A 27563-nucleotide genomic window follows, 5' to 3' on the forward strand; every position below is an offset into this window, starting at 1 on the left:
ATAATTTTGTCTATCATGTGACGTATTTAGACTGCACCAAAGACAAAACTAACAGGTTCTAATGCAGTGGCGCATGCAAGGGATTGGGGATTAAACCTCCACCCATTAAGATTGATTTCTAGATTTTCTTACTGTTTTATTGCTTATTGTGGCTTTTTTAATACGTTATTGTTTTTTCTTTACCAACCCAATCTTTTAAAGGGTTTCTGTGTAAATCGAGATAGTGAACACATATTTTGTTGTGATATAGTACTTATAGAAATTATTTGAAATGAAACAAAACAATAGAAAATTAAGTAGCCTAGCTGGTATCAAAATTTCTAAAATTTTCGGTTGCTTATGCTTTATTGTTTATAAGCCTAGAAGGCCTGCTTGAAGCAAAACTAGGCTATCATGGACTCAAGCTAGTCACATTCGTAAATAACCGGTTTGTTTCTTGTTGCTGGCTAGCCTATTTTTAACAATTAATCTAATTGTCTCTAGGTTGGGGATATTAATCCAAACCTTTCTAACAAAGAAAAACTCCAACAAAAAGATTGAATTATGTAGGAATGCAGTTGGTAAATATCAAAAGGTTCTTAACAAAATGAAATACATTTTGAGGTCTGGACAGTTTGACCTTGAGGTCGAAGCAGAATTAATGAAAGAACTCAACTAGATTGATCATCAAATAACAGATTTATGCCCTGGCATTCCCAAGAAGTATTCAAAGGCTTATATCAAAAGATGTCACTCACGCGTAACTAAATAATGACCATTTTTAACAACTGACTTTTTAACCCCTTTACACGTTTTGTTTTCTGATCCATCACCTATAAGAGTATAGTTTAGCCCTGAGTTCAATAAACTCTGAAATAATTTTCTCGTTTGTTTCATCTTTCATCATTCCAAGTACTTTCCTGTGTATTCCTGTTTTTATATTGCTCCGGTGATAATTAGTGTACCCAGAAGTGTCGAACCTGGATTCTACATCTTGGTTGATGTCCTTGAAAAAATCACTGGTTTCGATTTTGTATAACACACTGTCTGTGTCTGTCAATAATAATTTCGAGAGTTTACTTGGGTACTTTGGTTTGATGAAATTGTAGTGGAAGTCATACATTAAGGATTTGGAGCGATCCAAGATGCTCATACCTAGATAAATTGGTTTAGCAAAGTAAAGTTTTGTTTGTTTCATATGACAAGCAAGCAGATTTTCATCAAAAGCACACGATCGAAATTGGGTTTAGCTGCTAATGACAACCATACAGATTGTTTGCGTCAAGGTACATCAGATACTTGGTTGGAAGTGACTTGCAATAAAACTTGGAAGAGGGATGAATGAAGAGCCACTTAATGGATTGAATTCAACGGTATAAATTTTGAGATAAATTATAGAATCGAGTCTCGATCACTTCCTTTTTGTAAAGATTTCCATGTTGTGCTAAACTTGCAATTAATGCTTTCTGTTAAAAAAACATCTAACACAAAAGTTCCTAAGGTGCAAATGCAGGAACATTTTTTTATATTTATTTTTGCGCAAAGCTCAAAGTTCAAGATGGACACCATTACACCCTTTTTTTCACCATGCCGAAACATTATCTGTGTACCCGTCTGTGCTCTTAACCGACTTAAGTTATATTGCTTATAAATGATGAAGAAACCTTAGTAGTTGTGAATAAATTTCAAGACTTTTTTGAATTTTTGTGGTTGAAGTAGCATCAATTATAAAAGTTGTAGCCCAGTAATAACAAACTACGCGCTTTGTAATTATTGTTTGTGTTGCCCACTGAGAAGAAACTTTTGTTATTACTTAACTTAGCTTTATTTAACGCATAAGAAAATAACAAACCGACATATTTGTAAGAGACCTTTGTGTAAATTGTCAATGGTGGTTCTGCATTTTGTATATTATACAGTTATACACTGTCACTTTAACCTGCCCTGTCGGTGCCACAGCACATGTTGTTGTATTGCTTTGTGCCAAACTATATTTCAAGTTAAGTATTGGTATGTAATTTGTCTTTGTAAATTTGATACCAACCGAGCGGTATCGATTTGTAGGTCTGACTTGACGATAGTTTTGTACTGAGACAATGGGTTATCTGTGCAGCTTCCTGTGTTTGCTTAAACGTTATATCTCTTGCGGTTTTATGGTTAATCGCTATACCCTGTCACTTTCATATTGAAACAGCAATCTCAAGTTTGACCAAATCACATTTTTTTTGTGTTTGTTTAGAAACCTTAAACTTTGTTCTTTAACCCTATCTTAATACGAGCTGTCTTCGTACACGAAAACACGTCACGGGCTATCATAGTCCCGTGCTAATTAATCGCTAATAACGGGAGTTATGAAAATCACAGAGCCAAAATATTTTACAAGATAAAAGCCATGTGCATTGTGCATATAGAAATTAAATTTTTACCCAACAAATTTATTGAAATAAATTGTTTGAGATGAAAAAATATCAGAAAGTCAGTTTTTATTCTACTTTCCCAAAAAAAGCTTCCAAATATAATTTTTTGAATTATAACATAAAGTAATGCTAAACTAAACAAAAATTACTTTTGCACATAAATATAAGACATTTTTGGGCGTTTTTACATTTCAAAGTAATTGCACTAACATTTATATTGCACTAACATTAACACATGTATTGTATAATAGGGTGGAGTGAAAAAGCCTTTTTATAAAATTTTTATTAGCTTGGGGTTGGAAAACTTGCCAATTACTACTAAAACTAATTGTGCAAAATTAGAATGTAATCTGACGAGAGCTTGATCTGCCACCAGCCACTTGAAAATTTACCATTGGGCCATTCCGTGTCAATTCACACAGTCAAGAAATTCAACCTATTCAATTTTTCTTAAATTTTACACACTTTTTCATTATCTTATATGATGAACACCTGCAAAATTTGAGTGAAATTTATTAAGAAACACGAGAGTTATAAAGCATTTAGTTTGGGGGGTCTGCCGAGGGGGCACAATTTTTTTTTTTTTTGGCCATGTTTAAGGTCCTATTACTGCTTAAGTAAATTAGGTAAGAACCCAATTTTTTTACAGGTGATAGTACTGCTGACAAGTATTGAAAACACAACACCGTTCATATTGTCACTCTAAAAGGTCAAAGGTCAAAGACATCCAAATGTCGCCGTTTGTATAACGTAATGTATAACTAGCATTGCATGAAAATGTCTAGCCACCTGAGACGAAATACTTATTGTGAAAGGCAGGAAGGTAGGAAAATGACCAGTTTAGGTTTAGAAAATTCGCACAGAATAGAAACTAAACTTCAAGAAATTTTACATTTCTAGCATATTTCCTTCTGTGAAATATTTCACTACTAGAGTGGGGGGGTCTTCATAAAACCCCATGTCGCCACAGATAGGGTGAAATTACCACACTTCATTGTTTGTTTAGGACAACATCTAGCGACATATTACATGTTCGGTTGGCTTTGATAACAGCATAATAAAGTAATAATGATGTAAAAGTGTATTCACAACTTCAAGCTCGCATTATGCGACCACACAGACATTGCAGGTCGCTTATAACATCACAGGTTTTGCTAGCTGTCAGATTTAATCAATCGCCTCCAGTCATTGCCTCCAAACGCACATGTGCAAGGCCTCTATATAAAGAAGGTCATGGTTGCTACACATTTACCTAATTCGTGGCTTTACATAAAAAAAATAATTTACGAGGCTGCCTATATTTTGTCGTCTACAACACTGCTTTAGGCTTTAGTCTATGGATTTTTCCATATTATCGACTAGATGAAGTAGCCCATTATTTTGCCAGTTTACTAAACACTTAAAAACAAAAAAAGAAATACAAAAAATTTAAATAAGCTTGCAAAATGAGTTATATTCAATTTTGTAACGTAATAACTAATAACATGTTGTTAGACAAAACAAAATGGTGATTTTTATATTAAAGTATCTTTATCAAATAATTGCACGATTACAGCAAATCAAACTTTTGAATAAAAATGTTTTTTCATTCAATTGTCTTCTGCATTGTGTTGATCTCTTGTGTCAACGGAAGATCCAGTGATGTTCGCTTCTTATTGAATCGGAGATCGGATGATGTTGATGATGCAATTGGAGGAAGCACTCTTCAAGGTGTTCCTTGGAAGCTAGGGCCGAAAGGATCTATTGGACTATCAGGTCCTCCAAGACCTCCAGGGCAACGTGATTTCGATCCGAGTGAAATAGAGGAGCTTAGAGAAGAAATTCGTGAACTAAAAGGTTCTTTTTTTAAAAACTTAGATATGGTTAGCTATTTTCAATAAACAAAAAAAAAATTTTATTTGATGCTATAAAATAACGCTTAAAACCGCAGTTTTATTGCATGAAATGAATTACCTGAAAAACATGATCCCTTTTTACAGTATATCTGTAATAAAAAATACCTTTTGAATTTGCTAATAATAACTGCTGATAACGTGCCTTCGTTTGTCAAACATTGTAGTGTGTACGTACAACAAGCTGTGTTTCGAGCTTAATGCATGCCTTGTTAGAATTCACATATGTGGACCTATGTCTCTGCTAAACACAAAAAGAAATGTGTAGTTTACATTGATATGAAAGCGTGAGCACTCACCAAGTACGTTGCAACGTACTGAATATTATTGATGCTCTACTGAGAAAAAATGCATATAATTTTCTGTTACGCTGCGCTCAGACGCTGAACATGCCTTAATTTGGATCCTGTTTGATGCTGATGTTTATCTAAGATCGTTTATCTAATATTTAAGATCTAAGATCGATGCTTGTAAATTGTTGTACAAAGAAGATTGAGATGTAGTTATTGTAGTAGTAAAGTGTCATTACCCTAGTTATGTACTTTCGCAATATCTATGCCTATGTTTCCAGTCTTTTCCTTGTAGTGTTTTCTTTTTCATGTAATTCCACATGGATGTGTAAACATGCATGCATATTTGAAGCAAAAAATAGTAAATAAAATCCATCAAATCAAGCATTTACTTCACCAAATCAAGCAACATACTTACAAAAAACTTTTTTCATATTGTTAAAATACACCTTATTAACATTGCATGATATATAAATATAAACAAAGCTACCTTTTAACCTCTTTTTTTTAGTTTGCAGTACTCGTTGACAAATGTTTACAAATAACGTAATAATTTACATAGATTCTTACTGCACTATCGGCATGGGAGACAGGAGAGTAAGAGATAAAGACATCACTGCTTCTTCATTATGGAATTCGGAGCATGGACCATACGCAGCGAGATTGAACAATCAACGAGGTTTTAATGGAAACGCACGAAATAAAGGATCCTGGTCAGCAGGTTACAGTAAGTTTTTAAATATAGTCTTGTTTTTAATTCGTTGAATAAATTTAGTAGTAGATTGTTAAATTACTTTACTCTTAGCTGTAAAATGCCCTTGCAACACGCGTCAAGTAGCCTAAATCAGTGGTTCTCAACCTTTTGGTTTTGGCGGACCCCTTTTGGGACCTAAAAGCTGTGGCGGACCCTTAAAAGTATTTTATCTGAAATTTTGGTATATCTCTTCTCCTATAATGGAATCAAATGTTTCAGAAGTTTCGAGACACACTTAAAAGAATTTGCTGAACTTGCGATACACTTATGACGATTGATGACATTGACGAAATTATGTTATCAGCTTTATGTTGGCAGACAGCATCAAAAATCAGTAATCTATACAGTGTATTGATTTGATGTTTTTCTTTAAATTCTATCAAAAATCAATAGAATTTTGCGACCGTTACAAAGAATTTCTCCCTTTTTTCGTTTCTAATCCATATTAATTCGTTATAATCTTTGTCATTGCAAAACTGTGAGTGGTTATAGACTGCTGACTAACGTTTGCATTTCTAAGTTAAGCATTGATCAATAGACTGCAGTCTCAAAAGAATTAAGTTGAACATGGCCTTATTAAAAAACTAATTCATTTATATGATATTTTTTTAGTTAGGAAACCAAACCTTTGTGCAAAGTCCTTTGAAAGTTCAAAGGGCATCGCACCAGTTCGTTGGGAAGTACAGTTTGAAAATCACGGTAATACACAAATAAAGCACAACCAAATAATTATTAAATTTTGTAATTTATCAATCATTCTGCAAAGTCGGAAACTTTCACGGACCCCCTGAAATCGCTTCGCGGACCCCTAGGTGTCCGTGGACACGCGGTTGAGAACCACATTATTATTGTGTCATTTGCGTTTAGATGTGACAAAATGAATAAAACAATAATATTCTGTGAAGACTAAATAAACAAACGTCTTCTAAAAATAACCCATTCTTACAATTAAGACTTTTTCGGCAACCTAGAAAGAGTTATGTAGTATTATATTCATGTACTGCACAAAACAAACCGTTCTTAAGACAGTTAAAAGAACAGAAGCCATATTATGAATCAGTAACGATCTTTTGTTGAGCTACATCGAAGTGCAACATAAACATTAGCATCAAACTATCATTATAAACAAACTCAGCTGTTGTCAACAAATTTTAGACTTTACGGTACACAGGTAAACCACCGATGAAGGCTATTAACAGGGACGTATTCAAGTGAGAAAAGACGACAAATGCCCCCCACACCCATGAAATATTTTAAATAACGATTTTACACTCTGATACAGCATTATTAAGTTTTACTATTGATTTTGGCTGAAGATACTTTCAGAAAGTACCTCAACATATAATATTTTTAAAACATTAATCCATATAAGCTACTTATAAATTTTGCAATATCTTATTGGTATTCATGATAAGCTTCAGCCTTTGTTTACAAATCTACAACCTAAATTCATGAATTATACCATATAATTCAACTGCTGCAGTGATTTTTAAAGTGATGCCAGTGAAACGCCAGTATTCAGAATAAAAACAGTCAAATGTTTTAATAAAGAAAAATTAACTTTATTTTATAATACATCATTTTTATTGCGGTGAGGTTCTATTATTCTACAATATAATACCATAAAGTCTGCATGTTTGTTCATTCAAATGCAGTAATTCTGTGTAACTTTGATGCAGCCTGATTGCAGACTTCTTCTTTACTCAATAACTGATCCAGGCATAACGTCCAAATCACTTTTTATTTATTTCTGTTCATTGAAGACTTGCAAAAATGTTGTGCTCTGGCAAGTCTAGTTTTCAATTTGCTTTACAGTAGAATCGAAAGTCTAAATGGTATACTTTTATGCGTTTTTCTTGGCCAAACATTTTGCCAAACAATCATGATTTGATTGGAAATTTTCCATGCAGTTGCTGATAACAGTGTTAGGTACAAAAATTTTTAATTTACAGTATTATTGTATTAAATAAAAAATCTGAAATGCTCTAACATTTTTGTTGTTGTGAACTAAAATTCAGCCTGATTGCAGACTTCTTTTCTCAATAACTGATCCAGGCATAACGTCCAAATCACTATTATTTTGTATTTATTTCTGTTTATTGAAGACTTGCAAAAGTGAGGTGCTCTGGGTAGTCTAGTTTTCAACTTTCTCTACAGTAGAGTTTGAAGTTCAAACCGTATACCTTTATGCGTTTTTCTTGGCCAACAATTTTGCCAAACAATTATGATTTGATTGGAAATTTTCCATGCAGTTGCTGATAACAGTGTTACAAAAATTTGTAATTTACAGTATTATGAATTATGTTGTTGTGTACTAATGCAAAAACAACCGTAACATGATGATTATTTTTAGATCGCGTTGGTGAATGGATTCAAGTCCATCTGCGCAGACCAACCCGTCTAACTGGGGTTATAACTCAAGGACGACCTGCTTATAGTCCCAACCAATGGGTGAAAACGTTTAAGATATCTTACGGAAACTCTGTTAATAATCTCCAAGTGATAAAGGATAAAACTGGAAATGAAATGGTACTTTTTATTTATAATATTTTTGATTAACATTACACCAATAACTTTGGTTCGTTCATTTGTTGTAAGTTTACAATATTTGTTGCAGGCTTTAACAATAATTACAGAAAAAATGACATTTTGCCCATTTGCCGCTTCAGATTTGTTGCTGTTGCAATGACATTTTTGATGTGTGTTTTGTTTCTGATAACGTCCTTTCTGGTCTTGCTTTTTATTCCATTTATGTTTAATAGTATTGTTTCTATGTTTCTTTGCGCTGTTGCCAGTTTTCTTGTTTGTTGTTTTGTGAGTGACTACGTTTCTGCTCCATATGTGAATGCTAGCAATATTAATCTGTTCATGACTTTTTGTGATAAGCTAATGAGAATGTTCTTACTCTTTAAAAAGTGCCATATTAACCAAACCTTCTCCAACTTGATGTTATCCTTTGGGTAATCTCAGTTTCGATGTCATTTCGTTCCTACTATTATCATTTCCCTAGATATTTGTATTGATGTACCCTCTCTATCTTTTCTCCATCAATCGAAATATCAGTTCTTGGTTGTTTATTTGCTGTCTCGTTACACAATAGCTTTGTCTTTTTCTTGTTCATCTTCAATTTATCTCGTTTCATTTCCGGTTCAGTTCCTCAAGCTATTGTTGCAACGTGCATTCTGACTGTGCAAAAAGGATGATGTTATCTGTTAATCTGAAATTCCTCAGCAGTTGTCCATTAATGACAAGTCCAGTCACAGAGTTCACCCTCTTAAATATCTCTTCAACTGCAGCTGTAAACACAACAGGTGAAAGAGTGTCACCAATTCTTTGTTCTTAAAATTCTCGATTTGAAACATTGATATTTTAGACCAGTAGTTCTCAAACTGTGCGTCGCGACGCCCTGGTGCGTCGTTTCAATTTTCCAAGGGCGTCGCAGAAGAGTTTCGTTTTGTAGACTGAATTCAGTTTATCTTATAAAGATGAGGTTAATCCTTTGATTAGCAGTTTCAGTTGTCATCAAAGTTGTTAACTTCATTATAACACGCCCACTGAAGTCAAGAGTTTTCAAAAAACTTTGTGGAGAAATGAATGCAGCGCATCGGAGTTTGCTCTTTTAATTTTCATCCAGGTGGCTTTCGCTTAGAAAATTCTTTGAACGCTTCTACGAATTGGTGGATGAACTTCAGGCTTTTTTGCAGCAAGAAAATAATCCACTTGCAGATTGTTTAGCTCAGAACAATTTCTTATTGAAATTGGCTTACTTTACTTGTGTGATCTTCGCCAAACTGAACATTTCTATGCAAAGGCCGAATAAAAATGACATTTCAGATAAAATTGCAGCATTCGTTAAAAAGCTGCTATTGTGAAAGGAAGATATAGCAAACCTGTCTGGAAGCTCTCGATACTTCACTTTCTTGTCCAATTTGCTTGAAAGAAAAGTATGACGCTGCCTTCAAATTTGTGAAGCATGTTTGGGCAACATTTGTCCAAGCTCGAGTCGAAATTTGCAAAATACTTTGCGAAAAATTTATCAAACTATGAATGGATTCGTGATCCTTTTGTCCAACCTACTCCACTGTCTTTTACTGCACAAGAAAAAGAAGCCTACATTGACCTTTCTTGTGACAATTCCTTGAAAAGGATGTTTAATTCAGGAAATCCGGCAAATTTCTGGATTTCAATGAATGGCGATTATCCAGCTTTGGTGAAGAAAGCACTACGAACTATTATCCCATATGTCACGTCATTTTTATGTGAAGCAGGATTTTCTGCCTTGGTGGTGATAAAAAGCAAATTTCGATCACCAATAAACAGTGAAAGAAAAATGCGGGTGGCAATTTCAAAAATTCCCCCAAGATTTAATGAACTTTGTAAAAACAAACAAGGGCACACGTCACATTAAATAATATGCATTGCTTTTTGTTGTATCAACAAACAAAACTTTAATAATAAGTTTCCTCATTAACTTTTATTTGCTGGTGCGTCGCAAGTCCAGAAAACTTTTCCAGAGGCGTCGCAACAAAAAAAAGTTTGAGAACCACTGTTTTAGACTTAGAGAATTAAGATATTTGAATTTTAGAGCATAGTAGGATTTGAGACGATAAAAGATTTAAATCAAGTGTCTCAAACTCAAATTACTCTGAGGCCCAAATGAATACTTGTAATTTAACCCATGGGCCGCAATGCCTTTTTGCATTGCGGAAAGTTAAGCTTGTCTCCCTAGCCTATTCCGCTATTCTAAATTTTGTGGACGGGTCTTACAGAGTTTTCGATCCACACTCTCTTAGTCTCTTTCTGCATGTACCCGACTACTTAGCCTGGTCTTCGCAGCTTAAGCTGGCGGACCTTCCACCGGTGAATCGTCAGCTGAAAATCACGCCGCTTCCGCCGACGCAGGTGTGGCAGACCGGTTCTTAGAAGTGTTTGTCTTGACAATGTTCATTGTTCACTTCTCGCCGTGTTAATTCTTTTGTACTCGTGCGTTGCCGGTGCTGATAAAACAGTTGATCACCATTTAATAACCAAAATAACACAGGAAGAACGCAATAAAGAGGTAGTAAGAACCCACCAAGAACGTGAATGAGCAATTGCACACCTTTAGCTCTCTAGTAGTTTTGGGAAAATTTGTTTTCATTTGAACCTTTGATCTTGCTACACCAAAGGTCTAGGCCAAGGGGCTTTACATTTCAACACCCTTGAACAGTTTTCACTACTCTGTGGCGAGTGAAAACACCACCAGATGAAACAATGGAGGCACAAGGAGTGAATTGGCAATGTGCTTTTGATAATAATAATATAATAATAATATATGAGATGTTGTAAAGCAGAGTGCTTATTCATCTTTCAATCACGTACAGTAAACAACTAATAAGGATAATAACAATATTAAGATTAACAGAGGTATCAACAGTGATACACACGCAAAAGTAAACAGCTATATAAGGTAAAAAGACACACAAAAACAATACCTTGATGTAACAATGAAAGTTTTTTGCACCCAATAAAATGGTGCGACAGGAGTTTTTGAGCAATTTTAGAGTGAATTTTATCTTGTTACGTAAAATTTAATTGTTAATTAATTGAAAGTTTAATAAAATGGTGGGACAGTAGGCTAGCACTTAAAAATCGTGTAAAGTTTAATAGGCATTGTTAGAGGTTTTGAGCAATTTTATAGTAAATTTTGTCTTATAATAATTGAATTTTAATTGTTAATTATTTAAAAGTTCAGAAATGCTTCGCAGACCGCGTGTTTGAGATCCTTGATTTAGATCAATCGCTTCATACTTGGGCTTTTTAAATTTTATTAATATTTAATTTTCTGTTTTTCCAGAAACTCTAATTTGTTGAACTGCTTTTCAAGAGTTTTTATTTTGAAGCATCCAAGCGACATTCTCATCTTCAAAAAAATCATCAAGCAAACCAGTGCTGTGAGAGCATAAAATCATTTTTTAGAACTAACAAAACTTAAACTTTTTGTGCGAATTTATGTCATCAAAACTTTCTGCTTATTCTTTACAGATATTTGAAGGCAACACTGACAACGATTCTTACTCTAACAACAAATTTCCTGAACCTGTTTTTGCTCGATACATTCGACTTCTTCCGCAAACCTGGAACAATCATATCAGTCTCAGAATGGAGTTTCTCACTTGCTAGGATGACTACATGATTGTAACTCTGTACCCATAACGTGACACCCAAACCTGTACGCCCAACAGCAGACATCGTTCATTAGGCGACACCCAATAGCGTGACACCTTCTCACAATTTTTTTTATATATCGAGACGTACAAGCGTCATAATTTTCGTGAAAAAAAAAGCTTCTGCAAAATCAATCAAGCAAAAAAATCTTTAAAGCTTTCCTAAAATTGATTTGGTTTTGCATTTATACTGTTTATCGCTAATGTAACTCTAATATAACGAGATTCCACCTCAGTTTGTTTTTATCCGATAAGTGTAACCATTATGCTCTATTTGAGGTTTGCTTCTTGCTCTTGCCATAATGTCCATGTTGCGATAAAACTTAGAACAATGCTTTCTGCTAAACGAAGCATCTAATACAACGGCCCTGCTCAATAGTTTTTTTAATTGGTATAAAATATTTGAACATAAAGCTTTGGTAGAGAATTTGCTTTGTTGAACAATAAAGAAATAAAACATAGTAACTTTAGCGGGTTTAGCATACTTTATTTCACACAAAATATAACATAAATAAAATAAACTCAAACGTTTTCGACACGTACGTGTGTCCTCATCAGGAATTAAATCTGCAATACATCAAATGAAAAGTAGTAAGATAAATTTGACTACGCAGATGCACTGTAACTGTAACGACACTCAGGACTGAAAGCACAAACTGAACAAATGATACGAGAATGATTGCGAGTAAATTATGCGGTGGGAAACAGATCACGTGAGGTGTAGACTACAGGCATTGGACAAAACATTTAGAACACACACAAAAGGAACGATGAGCCGCAGGCGAATAACTGCCGGTTGAGAGATGGATTGTTACGTTTGATTCTTAAGGCTTTCATGATCTTAGTCTGAAAATCAGATCTGCCTCGAGATATGACTTTAAATTGGTCGATCGAAACATTGTCAGTGCACGATTTTTCATTTTATGTATTGCATATTTAATTCTTGATGAGGACACACGTACGTGTCGAAAACGTTTGAGTTTATTTTATTTATGTTATATTTTGTGTGAAATAGAGTATGCTAAACACGCTAAAGTTACTATGTTTTATTTATCTGTGGTTCAATATTTGAACAAACGACAAAAGTAGAATACGACTGAAATAAGCAGAGAAGAAGATTAAGTTTGATGTTCAAGGTTTCTTGAATCACATCTCTGTCGCCATATTGGTCTAGCCGCTTTGTTGGTCGTCGGGCTGTCGTCACGCTATTGGGGATCAAGCTAATAACCTGAACCTGACCGCGAGTATTGTCATTGTTGTATGGATTGTTATTCGGATTGTTGCCAACTACATCATAATCACAATTTAACTGTCAGCTATAATTCTATTCATAATTAAAATTAGGCTACTTGCAGTTGAATAAAACTAATAATTTGTCTTGATGGAAGTCAATAATCAGTGGCTCTCAAACTTGCTTTGGTTAAATGCATCAGAAAAGATTTATTAAAGTTTATGTGTGCCAGAAGTAACAAATTAAGTTACAGTAATTTGCATTTACTTACAAACTTGAATTTATTGATACGCCCAATATATACAGTAAGTGAAATTTCAATTCGTGAAACTTTAAAAAACTTATAATGAAACACTGGGGCGTGATTAACCCTAATCCAGTTTGACAAGGTAGCGACCTTTTACGTGAAAAAATTCTGCCAGAGCCCAGTTCAACGTCAAAGCAATCAACCAATTAGAAGTTACGTTTTCAGTGATATACAAAAGTGCGAAAAGCAGATGATACAAATAAATTAATCGATAACATCGCCGTCAGCAGCGCGGCTTAGCGGTTAGGGTTAGAATAAGAATCACTTCAATAACATGGGTTTGATTCCCACCTCTGCCATCATTACTTCTTTTGCTTCTGTGATTACTAAACAAAGTTTAAAGCAAGGATCAACTCTGGCTGAGTGCTAGAAGGGTTACAATCGGACGGTAGCCGCATAAACATGTTTTGATAAGTTCGGCGTTTAACTTGGCTCTGCAGAATTTGTTCCTAGGAGCTACCGTTTGAGAACCATTTGTTTCATACTAAACACTAGAAATGATCTTTAAATAAACTGCAAGTACTGTGTAATTTTTCGTAGTGATATTTTATTCATCTTGGACGTCGCTATAATAGCATCTGGACTGGAAGCCAAACGCTGCCGCCCAAGATGAGGCCTGAAAAGGATTGCCACATTGGCGGTTGTAACGCTAAATTTGAGAAATTTGGCGTTCTTATAATGCGTTTGACAGGCTATTTTGAGGTGGCGTTTTGGCATATTTTTGGCAGTTTTTAATTTTTTTAGCATTCTAAATAGTTTAAAAAACTATATTTTATCGATTTGCAGAAGCCTATTTATAAAACATCAGGTTTGAAAAGGCAACTTATTTTGAACCATGATGATATTTTTCATCAGATTGCATTTGTGTCTATTTTTGTCAGCAGCATGATTACCACTATAGCTTAAAGTGTTGCAATCGTGCCATATTTTAACATGCCGTATTTCTTTTAATCCAGTAATACAAATGTGGAACGAAAATCCAAAACCGCTAATATGGCAATCCTTTTCAGGCCTCGTCTTGGACGGCAGCGTTTGGCTTCCAGTCCAGATGCCATTATAGCGACGTCCACGCTGGGAGCTACCGTTTGAGAACCACTTGTTTCATACTAAACACTAGAAATGATCTTTAAATAAACTGCAAGTGCTGTGTAATCTTTCGTAGTGATATTTTATTTTTCCCTCAAAGTTTTGACAAGACTGCAATATAATGTTGAGCTCAAACGAAAAGATTGGCATAATAAAACAGCTGTACATAGACTTTGCCTGTTTAATAAAAGTTGCTTCTGTATATCGGGTAGCAAGACCAAATCACTTATTCAGTTATTCATTGTTACAATAATCTTCTCCTTTGCTTGAGCTTTTGGGACAAGGGTCTATCCTTCTATCACCCAAAGTTTGGTAATGTTTCCTAAAACCACATCGATGAGGCACTAAAACCACTGCTGGCTTCAGTTCAATCATGTAAATTGACCTGCCGTTGTTATACTTCTGGGCTTTGGAGCAGGCCTAAATGCTAAGTTGCTCCAGCTCCGGAGCTCTCTTTTATCATAAATTAGCTCCTGATCCGGAGCTTATTGATACCACTGCTCCGGCTCCAGCTCCAGGCGCCGAAAAGTGCTTTCATTAAAATAATGACGACCTGCAGTCAACTGTTGCTAAAAATGGCACAACTTTATGAAATTTAAGATACTTTCATCAAAATCTCATGCGGAACTGCATGTCAAAACATATTCGTTAATTCGATGTCTGATTAACGTCAATAATTTTTTAATTTTGTGAAGGATTACTGTTAAATTATGTGAATTCCGCCAATAGTAGTATCCTCTTATGAAATACATCAGAGCCAGAGCTATTTTTTAAACAACTGGCTCCAGCTTCTGCTCCAGGTCCACTTGAATTTCACGTGGAGGTCAGGCTCCAGCTCCGTTGAAAATGCACGGCTCCGGGGCTCCGGCTCCAAAGCCCTGCTACTCTTCTGATAAAATCACAACTAAACTCGAACTTCAGTTTGAAAATCTTAAGCTGACAGCTAGTGCTTAATAATTTTCAGCAGCAATATTGAATGTGAAGTTATTGTAGTACATAATTGTCGACGTGTGTATGATGATTGCTAAAAAAAGATTTATCAAAGGGACACCAGACAATACGCCAACTGTGATGTGAACTGTCAGAAGCCTTTTCCTCACATACCCTCACAATGCACGACATTATACCCCAGGCAAGAAAAGGCAACATTAGTCTTAGTCATTAGTCATGAACTGTTTTTTCTTGACAGATTTATTGTATATTTCTAAACGTCTTTTAGTCAAACCGAACAGATCATCTTGAAAAACTAGTTCACTGAAACAGAAAAACAAGCACTCAAAAAAAGCCACAGCACTAACCAAGATTCTCACTTTAAGTAAAGAGAGTATCATTTCATCGTCTAGGTCAGTGCTCTTTAAGAGGGGTTTTGCGGAACCCCAGAGTTCCGTCAGTTTGAAGGGTTCCTCGTTTTTAGTGAAATTGATTTCTTGCTTCACTATATTGAGGCGTCATTCTGAATTTCAGATCACCGTGCGACATTCACACTCCAAGTAGGCAATTTAGATGAACAAAAGGTTGATTGCAGCCAATAGCCGAAAAAGAAGCATTGATGGCTGTTGCTTCACTTGTTCATTGTGATGCTATGAACAAGAATGTAAATTTCAACTTTTTTAATACTGTAACTGTTTATTTGTTGAATCATCAAATTACTTTTTGAACAATAGACGACATTTGATTTTTTTACAAGCAATTTGTGATTTCAAAATATTTGTTAGTGAGGGTTCTGCAACAAAGGCTGAAATGAATCAGGGGTTCCTCGATGACAAAAAGGTTGAAGAGTGCTTGTTATGGTTCGCTGAGCACAGTCAAAGTATTAGTCACGTGACCGTGGTCACGAAATTATGTTTCTGAAGATGTACGGTGGTTTGATCAACTTTGAAATGTTTTTGATTTGAGTTGTCAAAGTTTGCAATATTTTAAGCAGTGAATTTCCATACATGTTACAATACCGAGAAGGTCTATTTTTGGAAATGAGTTTCTTTGCTCCTGCAGGTAGGCCTACGATTAGCTTAGTTAAATAAAAATAATTTGTCGTATAGTTTGGTGGAAAGTAGCAAGCAATGCTTAAAAGTCTTCAAAACAAGCTACGCATTTTTAGCTCCGCATCAGTGTGTTTCTGTAGATCTACCATTATCACAGGATGCCCTTAAGAAAATAGGTTTGTCAAAGCCATAAAAATGACGTTGTCTAAGAGATTAAAGTAAAATAGCAGGACAGAATTCTTCGGTTGAAAAAGCTCTATTTTGGCGTTCGTCTATAGCCAACAAAATACTTCTCATACGTTTTGTTGGATTTAAAATTGGGGAAATTCATGAGTCAACGGTATTCATGTACCTTGTTTAAATTAATAATACTTTTCTCCTTAAAATAGAAACATTGAGTGGATCTCCAAAATCGTTTGTTAAGAGCAAAATAAAAACAATCAGAAGATACGAGACACTGTGAGAGTATGGGATGTTATCGACCAACATTATTACACTGACGTAATATTAGAGATGGGAGATGAACAAAAACCAGCGCTTCGTAAGTTTACATTTTGCAGCTTTTAGTATTTTTGAAATTGGCAGAAATCCTAAAACATTAATAACAAACCAGCCCTAATGTCAATCTATCAAAACAAAACGGAGACTGGTTGGATGACATCAAAGAAATTTTTTTTTATTTTCTGGATGAGATTAGCGATATTTTAAATGATGTGGAAAACATACTGTAGGCTATGCGGATTCGCAAGTAGTGGCATGACAGATCGTTAATGATAACGATTTCCTATCATGACGCTGAGAACGCTGTATAAAATTTCACAGTGCCAAGTACAGTTGCTGTAGGCAATAAAATTTCAGCACTTGTCCTTGGTCTTACTCAAAAAACATTTTCTAATTAGCATACGCCCTTTCATATCTTAGGCTACTAATCTACAGCCCCCCAGTATGGTATGTTTTTCTCAGTAAAGCTCATGGATGCTTCACTGTGAGCTTAAATCAGTACCAATAAAACACATCGTCAGTTCTAACTTTGTTTTTTATTAAAAAAGACAAAGCTTTGGTAGAGAGTTTGGTTTGTTGAACCATAGAGAAATAAAACATAGTAACTTTAGCGGGTTTAGCATACTTTATTACACACAAAAATATAACATAATTCAAATAAAATAAACTCAAACGTTTTCGACACGTACGTGTGTCCTCATCAGGAATTATAAATCTGCAATACATAAATGAAAAATCGTAAGATAAATTTGACTGCACTCTAACTGTAACTACACTCAGGACTGAAAAGCACAAACTGAACAAATGATACGAGAATGATTACGAGTAAATTATGCGGTGGGAAACAGATCACGTGAGGTGTAGACTACAGGCATTGGACAAACAATTAGAACACACACAAAAGGAACGATGAGCCACAGGCGAATAACTGCCGGTTAAGAGATGGATTGTTACGTTTGATTCTTAAGGCTTCCATGATCTTAGTCTGAAAATCAGATCTACCTCGAGAGATGATTTTAAATTGGTCGATCGAGACCACGCAAACAACTAAATTTATATACAACATTCGAAGAAAGAGCAAAGGGGGTAGGCGATTTCAGTTGAAAATATTGGTGCACTTTAAATGTTTTATACACAGGATGAATGTCACATGAAAATTTCTTTTTTATAAGTTTAGCTAGGTTTTTCGCAAAACTTGTTGAATCTTTTCCTAGAAAGGGTATCATATACTAATAAAATAAATAAAAATCTACTTCTTCAGGCGTGTCTTTTAGTTCATCAGCCATGAAGGTGTTTAAAACTTAATTGAAAAAGTGAGAAGGATATCCATTTAAATAAAACATGTCTTTTAATTTCTTGATTTCTTTCTGAAACAACTGATTAACAGAACACACCGAACGAGCACGAGATAACAGACACAATATTAAACCAGATTGAATGAGCTAAGAACACAGATTTGTTGTGTTCTTAGCTCATTCAATCAGAGTCATACAGGAATTCTGTTTTATTATAAAATTGCACAACCAAGATATAGTGTGAAACCTGCAAAGTAAGCCCAAGACGAGAAGTGCCAATTAACAAAAGCAGGCGGATGAATATTAAGCAAAAGAGAAGACCTGAGGGAAACGAAAACAAAATACATCGTTTCAATGCAAATAAACTAAAATACATAACACATTTGCTAGGGCATAGAGCGTTATAATTTAAAAGCAAGGCAGTGTTGGTAGGTTTTCGCCAAATTCAGGTGTCAAAAGAATAGCGTTTAATTTCAATTACAACATCTAAAAAAGCGATGATACCAGTGGATTTTTCAAGTGTAAATTCGATATTTTTATGTTGCGAATTTAAAAGGTTTAAAAATTTTGAGCACGATTCATCATCATCAAAAATGGCGAAAAGTTGTTGTATATAATGTTGTTGTATGTTGTATATAAATTTAGTTGTTTGCGTGACGCAAACCAGACATAAATTGGTATGTCAACCAGACATTTGTTGACAATGCAATACTACTATGAAATAGGCCTTTTACTCTATGTCTTGCCGTTATAAATAATACCAAGCTTATCATATTGTATACGGCGGTCAGCTAAATTCATCAAATATGCATAGGTTGCTTGCACTAGGCTAGTTAGGTGCATACGTTTTATTTTAACCATTAAAATATTACCTTCTCAAAATTTGCTTTGGCAACTCAAAATTGTTTATCCAGTTAGTTCCCAAGTCACTGGTCCAGCCACTTGGCTGAGTGCTCATTAGTACTTTTTTATGTTTGAGTTGTAACTTGTTTCTTGGAACCTTGTTTCTTGGAACAGTTTGAAATTTTTTTAAACAGCAATGTATCATGTACTCGCCCACCCTTGAAGACTTCTGGATTGTGATGGATTGGGTGGGGATTTGTTTATTCTGCTTTTATTTCAAAGTGGCAACGAAACAAAATTGCTTTCATATTGAAGCAAAAGAAAGCTCTTAACTAAGACACGTATTCGTGGTCGTCTTCCTTCAGCCTCTTTCTATTACCGAGTGACCATTGGCAGGGTTTTTTAAACTTCACAGAAAATCTATTAAACAACAGCAATGTTTCATCATCAATGGCACAAAGACTTTTATTCTGTTTTGGAGATGGCCCCCATCCTATTTTTTACAATTGTTGATTACATTGCGATTATGTATGGTTATTAATTCCTCAGCACAACACTTGCAGAAACAAGAAAATGCCATTCCCCATTAAAGCACATTTGAGTAAATACGTTTGTGTAAAGATATCTAAAACGCAACTACATTTGTTTTCCTCAAGAACACGTAGCAGCTTTTTTTCCAAACAAAAAACAAAAAAACAGCAAGTTGGATTCGTACAAGAATAGAGAAATTGTGCAGTGGTGTAAAACGCTTGCATCCATTTCCAGTTCACAGTGGCAGAGTCAATGTTGAGACCTTGAGCATTGCCGCATCAAATAAATTTACAGCAGGCCTACTCTGCTGAGTGATAGAATGACACGCAGTTCGTTAGTCCTTGTTTTATAGTTGAAGCCCACAAAGGCTTTAGAAATAGATGATAAGGATAACAAAATTAGAGTAGGCTCAGTAACGAAAGTTGATTCAAAATTACGCAAAGATAAAATACGATACTGTATTTGGATCAAAATGAAATATTTCCTCGAAATTTTTGACAAGTTTTGACTCGTTTTGGTCACTTTTTGCGTATTTTGTAGTTCAATAATTATTATTTTTAAAGCTAAATTTTAATTCGACATTACGGTTAAGTTTGACATGACAACAGAATGATTTCAATGGTTTGTTTTAGCAATAATTGAGTTAGCAATGCCTTTACTTTAAACATTGCATCCTTTCTCAGTTTTTGATTGGCAGATGACCAATTAAATGCCAAGCCATTAAATCCACTGCTGATTTGAAACTTGCATGCAGCATGCGCAATGTGGTGGTTTGTTCAATATTTAATAGCCTACACGGTAATTGAGCCAGTGAAGGAACCGAAAGAGTTTTGTGCTTCTCTTTTATTTTCGGCAGGAACGTGATCAAATGCTCTTCGTAGATCAGCTGCTACAACAGCCTTATTATTAGCAAATGTCATTGGCCATAAGTTATAATTGCTTCACATTTTATCCATGACTTCGCAAAACAAGCATTATGTTTTTACTTGTAAGCTTACAGCTTTTGCATTTTGCTAAATAACCTGCACCCTTCTAATTCTGGCATCATATACATATTACATGACTACAGCTAATTAAAATTTGGAACAAAAATGTTACTTCATCCATTTATTCTCTGTCTACTGTTAATCACCTGTATCGATGGAAGATCCAATGATGTTTGCTTCTCATTGAATCGGGGATCGGATGATGTTAGTGATGCGACTGGAGGAAGTACTTTTCAAGGTGTCCCTGGGAAACGAGGACCAAAAGGATCTATTGGATCACCAGGTCCTCCAGGATCTACAAGGCAATGCTCTTGCAATCCAAGAGAAATTGAGAAGCTCAAAGAAAAAATCCGTCAACTTCAAGGTTTACTTTATGAAAAAAAAGATATAGTTAAAAATTTTAATAAACGAGGAATTTTATGTCAAAAGCTACTGTAAACAAACACATTTCGATTTTGTAGATTGACCTAATTATAAAAAGTTATTTCTTTTTATATTTGCAGTGAAAAGATATCGTTTTACTTGATTAAATCAAGCAACAGTTTTACTAAAAGATTTTTCTTGATGTTAAAATATATATTAATTAATTTATTCATGTCGCATGGTATGAATATGCTTATATAAACAAAGCTAGTTTTTTACTTTCTTTTTAAGTTTTCAGTATTCATCAACTAATGTGCTTAAGTAACTGAATAACTTACATAGATTCTTTCTGCACTATTGGCATGGAAGACAGGAGAGTGAGAGATGAAGACATCACTGCTTCCTCATTATGGAATTGGGAGCACGGACCATACGCAGCGAGATTGAACATTCAAAGAGGACTAAATGGAAATACACCAAATAGAGGATGTTGGTCGGCACGTCAAAGTAAGTTTCTAAAATTTGTTTTGTCTTGTTTTTAATTTATTGAATAAATTTAGAAATAGCTTGTTAGTTTATTTTGTCTTTGACTGAAGAAAGCTGTTGCAACAGACGTAAAATACTGTAAATCATATAGCATAGATGCGTGTAACAAAGATGTACAGGAGCCGGAGTTTTGAAGTATTTAGGAATTGGAGTCTCGGTTTCGGCCGGAGTCGCAGTGGAGGCGAAGTCTGAAATACTTGGCATTATTGGGAGCGGGATTGTTTTGCCGATTGAAAATTTTAGCGTGCAAATATTTACGCTGCACTTGACGCATTTTCATTTTTTTAAAATATGTTTTTCTTTTCATAACAGGAGATTGGGAAGGTATAGTCTTTAATATTAACAACGTGGTTGTGGTTTATGGTTTGTGTCTGGAGTTGGAATAGAGCTTAGAATCAATATCCTCAAAATATTTGGAGCAGGAGTGGGGTTTGGAGTCATAGATTTCGGAGTGGAGAAGGAGTTCAAAAAACCTGACTCCGTACACTTCTGACTTGCAACATACCGTCCGCGGACCAGAACATGATCCGCAACATCCGTTTATGTGGCTCCCCTTTTATTATGTAAAAACTATTATAAATCGTGTTGTTTTTTGTGTAATTTCAGGTATGTTCTTGTTTTTATTTAGAATGCTGATTAGTATCTTAACGTTATGTTGTTGTTACGTTTAGACCAGTCCACTGCTTTAAAAAACCTGCTTTTTACAAGTAAAAAAAAAACAGTTACAGTAGTTTTAAAAAAACAAAGTTCAACAGTTAGAGGAGCGATAAATACTTTGTTCTTTGACATTACGAAGATGCATGTAATTATTCTTATTTACAAATTTAGCCAAATTGAAAAAAAAACATGAGTTAACAATTTTATAGGACAAGTTTCCTTACTTTCATCCAAATTGTGTTCTTTCCTAATGCAGTTGAACAAAGCAATAACGGCCGATTTTTCAAACTATCAAACAAAAAAGGTTGGTGATAACAAAAAAGTGGTTGAAAAATATCTTCAGCTGTTGTAACACGCTTTAAAAATTTTCACAATTACGCCAATTAGGTGGGGGCCAGTGTCGATAAAGCTTTGAAGTCTTGAGTTCTTCTTTCACTCCAAGCTCCATTGGTGGTCTGCCCAGGTAGCTGATTTCATGGATTGGTTATTCTTCTTCTTTCGTATCAGAAGTTGGTTTTTTGGACTACATTTCATTGGGTTCAAATGTCCAGGCATTCTTCGAGCAGCCACTTGATTGTAGAGTCCTCCAGCGTTGACAGGCCAACTTCCCTTGGAAGAGTAAACGTCGGGCAGTGGTAGAGGATGTGATCTGCTGTCTGTTCCTCTGCACCACAGTTGCATGCCGTAGATGTTGATAGGATCCATTTGTGCATCAAGGAAGCGAATCGCCCAACACCCGTGCGGAGGCATTTCAACCGTACCCAGGCAAGTCGTCTGAGCTCCTTTCCTGGTGGCATGGGTCCAGCATCGGGGACAAAGGTGTAGAGTCTGGAGATGTTGTCTGTCCACTCCTCTTGCCAGGTATTGGCGATCCAGAATGAGGCACTGGTGTTGTGCTCCAGCAAGGATTGTGCTTGAGCGACAAAGGGGCTTCTCGATTTTAAGGCGTTTCTTTATTACCGATCTGGTAATGTAGCTATCAAGCGTGTGGTGTGGCTCCAGTGACCGGCGGGCCAGGGAGAGTGTGGCAGCTTTGCGGCGAAGCTCAGCAGGGGCGATGTCTGAAAGAACTGGTAAAAATTCAGTAGGTGTAGGTTTCAGGCACCCCGATACAATACGCAAGGCGTCGTTGATGGGTTTCTCGAGCAAGTGAATATGAGCACTACGACACCATACAGGGCCGCAGTACTCCGCGGTGGAATGGACAAGAGCCAGGGTAGTGGTGCGCAGAGTTGTTGCTGTCGCACCCCAGCTCGTACATGCCAGTCGACGAATAAGGGCAACGCGTGATGTTACTTTCTTGCGAAGTGATTCCAAGTGGTGTCGGTACGTGAGTGTCCTGTCCAAACTAACACCAAGATAGACTGGTGTGGGGTTAAAGGGCAGAATGTTTCCATCGATGTTGATAGTCAGCTCACGCTTTGCTTCCTTGTTGTTTAGATGGAAAGCGGTCGACACCGTTTTAGATTTACTGAGCTTGAGTATCCACTTGTGGAGGTAGTCTAACATCTTAGCCATATCTTGAGTTAGGGTCCTTTTCAGTGGATTGGTTTTGGATTGGTTTTCAGCAGTTTTCATCAGAAGTTGTGTGTCTTGTTCAAATGGGTGTCTCGATTTCAATCGCCGGAGTAGCTCACTTGCAATCTCCTAGAGCTTTGAGTAGAGCAAATGGTTGGGATTTGTGGCGCAACAAGAAATAGACAGGATGGCTTCTTTGATACGAAGCTCAGTCAGATGAGTGCTGAGAAGGACGGAAAGACTGTCATATTGTGTAGGTCGCAGGCATCCAGTCACAATACGCAAGGCTTCATTTATATTACTATCAATTTGAAGGCAGCGGACACTGCGACTGCAGACAGATGTGCAATATTATGCTTTTGCGGAGACTAACCAAATGGTAGCAATGCGCAGGGTGTTAACTCCGGTTCCCCAACCAGAACCAACCAGTCGTCTTAACAAAGCTGTACGTGATGAGATCTTTTTGCGCATTGACTCTAAATATTGACGGTAGGTGAGCGATTTGTTCAGGACTACCCCAGATACTTGGATTTAGAGCAAAATAACCTGGTTTTCCATTGATGTCGATTATGAGTTCATGTTTCGTTTCCAGGTTGTTTGATTGGACGGCTACCGTCACTGTTTTTCTTTTGCTGAGCTTCAATCTTTATTTCTGAAGATATGTCGAAAGTTTCGACATGTCCTGTTTTAGGATCCTTTCTGATGTTTCCAATGGAGTTTATTGTTTTACTACTGTACATCACAATTTCAATTTTGCAGAGTTTTTCCTGGTGTTTTGCGAGATGTTTTTAAGTCTACACAAAAAATCTTGTGTAACTCAAAAGAAAATTGAACAACGTTCGTTTAGGGATTTCTAGTAATTCGTTCTGTGGTATCCAACCTTTCTGATAAATTATTTTACTACCTTTCGTAATTTTGCTATTCATTCCTTCCCTATTACATGAAGTGGGCGGCATTAGCTAAAAGAGCTGGCGTTAATTTTTATGACCAAAAGTTTTGACATTCCACAGTGAACTTTCATTGTAGTTAAGTTGTTGCGCCTTTGGATAAGTCACCATAGTTACAATTTGGGTTGTAACAGAGAGTTAAAAACTACAAGAGTGTTTTAAATAAACATCACGTTGCAAATGTAATTTTAAATTTATCTTTTTCCGGAGAGAAAATTTGTCTTGTTTGCTATAAAAATATGTCAGTAGTGGAAAACATTTTATTCCCTCCTTCCTACTAAACACAATTTTACACAGAACTGTCAGCGTAAAAGTGAACTGTTAAGTTAGCGGTTCAGCCACGCCACTGAGAGTAAAGAGCTTCTACTGTATCGGCCATGACGTCATTTTAACGCCCATTGTGAGCATGCTGTATGACACAAGACATTTAATGACTTTTTTTAACCAAAGATTCCATCACGTTTACACAATAAAAAAATCTCCACTGCCACACAACAATTGATATACGACAAAATATGTTTAAAAAAAACTTCCTTTAACTGTACAATATGAAGTGGTGTAATTAAATAAAAAAGCTAATGTCAACATGTAAACAAGAATGCTTGTATGGTTAAAATTCCTCCCATAAAATCGTAAAATTTTATCAGGGGAAAAATTCCTCTCCGGTTGGGAACCACTGGGTTAATTGTAGTGCGAATAATGTTGATGAAGTGTTCAACCTATTGTATCATATAAAACAATCATCATCATCTAGTCGTACCACACAGTTTTAAACAATATTTTTGATTTTATTAAATTCATTTCATTGTGTTTACTGAGAAAAGGATTACCAAACAGATGATTATAATTTAAAATGTAAAACGAGCAAGTGATTAAAAGCTTTTGCTGCTGTAGCTTGTTTGTTTAGCAACTTGTGCTCCTTCCAGGCTCTAAAGTTGAATTGTCAATCAACTGCCTGGTTTTGTTGCTATAGTAGGCTACAGCGCGCAGTATCGGAACACAAACATGATTATTGTTAGATCGTGTTGGGGAATGGATTCAAGTCCACCTGCAACGACCAACCCGTTTAACTGGGGTCATAACTCAAGGACGACCTGTTTATAGCAACAATGAATGGGTGACAACCTTCAAGATATCTTATGGAAACTCTGCTAATAATCTCCAAGTGATAATGGATAAAACTGGAAATGAAATGGTAACTTTTTCTCTATGTAGCAATTAATTACTTTGGGTTCTTTATTTTATAAGGCAGGTGGATGATAAAAGATGACTTTATATGACGGTTAAAATTCATACTGAAGCAACCAAGACGAAGATCTCCTTATACGTCATGCGATGGTTCAGCTTAGTTTTGAACGTACATCATGTTATTTAGCAATCAAAGCATTATCTCAGTAGAAAATTAAGTTAACGAAGCTCAAAAAGCTTCACACGCTAAATTATTCGAGTCTTGCCAAAAATATTCGCCATTTCATAAGTCATCAGTCAGCTTGGTTAGTTTTTTTGCCACAGTTGCATTCCCCTTGTAGTTAATTTGCAAAAGAAAAGCTAAAAATAGCATAAATGAAGATTTCCTGTTCATGCTTTGGACTACAACTGCAAATATTCCTAGTTGCTAAATTTTCAAGAAAGTAAAGCCAAAAATGAGTTAGCCTATGCTCTATCTTGTTGTTTGAGTTTTTGAGATGTAAACCTTAAATAAAAAACATGAAGCCAAACAATAAATGGCGTACAACTATGTTCAGAAATTAACTCAAAAATAATTTATAAACAAACCTTGTCCACAATTCTTGATACAAAAATAATCTCGGTAACAAGGTTTTCCCAGTAAAGTAGGAAAAGTTAAAATGATTTAAATCCGTGATGCATTAACAGAAACAGTAGGCTACGATTTATAAAAATTGAGCTTCTGAACCAACGCCAAAAAGAATCATTTCATAAAACCAAAGTATTCGTAAGAGGAAAACGTCTCCACACCCCTATCTTGCATTCAATAGTAAGACAATTTTGCAATTTAAGTGTACTCAGCTACGTAAACTATTTCTTTACAAAGGGTAAACATCAACGATTTGTGTTTACGCTAACCTTTGTGCCATCCTCAGTCCTCACTTCATATTCTTTTAACTATTCAGCTTGTTAAACAAACAGTTTAGCTTATTTGTTCTGTTTAAAAAGGTCAGTCCCATATTTGAGTCTAACGTTCGGGGAATGAGAAGATAAAGTTGGCATTGTACTAAGTCTTCGGCACTAATGAGAGTAAGGTAGCCAGTTTCTTTTTCTCAGCGGCCTTTCTTTCAGCAACCACACTCACCCAAATTTTACACCCTGGGTAGAGGTGAGCAGTGTTTCGCTTGCGTGATTGGACAGTGAGCGTTTTTTCCGCTGAGCTATCCCATTTTCGTATGCAAGCAACCTAAAAAGCTCAACAATATCAATAAAAATGCAGCGCTAAATCTCTCAACTAGTGCCTTTATAATACTCATACATTGCCATCGTCACTTTTTTTTTATTTGCACTGTGGAGCGGAAAAGCCTGACGCTCTACAAAGACGGTTGAGGCGCACTCATGCATGACTCGGTAGGGCCAGAACGATGGGGCTGGTTTCGGCGTCAGAGATAAACCAGCGAAGTCTGGTGGTGCTTGACTTCCATTCACGTTATCACTTATACTGACTACCTGTAGGTGCGGCTTGATTTGTCACATTTTGCACATTTTGACCAATGCCTCTGAATGAAATTTTCGAAGACTTTTTCAGTCCGTGCGGGCTAGTTTGAAGGTGCAGAAACCTTGAAGTGGAAAAGTTAGTTCAATTTTAATGCCCATCGACCGAGATACAGAGTGTTTTTTTTTAGACAAACTCAGCAGGTTGGATGGCAGCAAGATTAGGAGAGTAATCACTGGTGTGAGACGCAGGTTTGGCAATGTTGATGTTGTTGTAACGAGAACTGCGGCACCTAACAGATACACAGTAAGCTATTCTGTTGAAGAGTATGGAAGGGCTGAGATGGCTATATTGTACGCAATGTGTCAGCTCTCTCTTCCAAGCTGGAGCCTGCCATGGCGCTTGAATGGCGCAGCGAGAGATAGCAGTTTCTTGTGCAGTGACACTAAGTGGTAGCTGTACGTGAGTAATTTGTCTAATGTCACCCCGAGATACTGTGGCTCGAAACAGAAAGACACAGATTTTTGTTAACTCTCAGTTTCACGATCAGCTTCCCAATTATGTAGATGG

General features: G+C 35.9%; 1 protein-coding gene across 1 annotated transcript; it reads left to right on the plus strand.

Annotated features, from left to right (window-relative positions):
• Nucleotides 1-3973: 3973 nt before the first annotated feature.
• LOC145776240 (inactive carboxypeptidase-like protein X2) lies at nucleotides 3974-11659 on the plus strand. The gene is made up of 4 exons (XM_082587640.1): nucleotides 3974-4232; nucleotides 5141-5305; nucleotides 7686-7861; nucleotides 11315-11659. Exons 1-4 carry the CDS (start codon nucleotides 3974-3976, stop codon nucleotides 11492-11494), a joined length of 780 nt encoding a protein of 259 aa, XP_082443766.1. The 3' UTR covers nucleotides 11495-11659.
• Nucleotides 11660-27563: the final 15904 nt, after the last annotated feature.

This window comes from Aplidium turbinatum, chromosome 8, assembly GCF_918807975.1.
Source record: "Aplidium turbinatum chromosome 8, kaAplTurb1.1, whole genome shotgun sequence".
Classification (NCBI taxonomy): domain Eukaryota; kingdom Metazoa; phylum Chordata; class Ascidiacea; order Aplousobranchia; family Polyclinidae; genus Aplidium; species Aplidium turbinatum.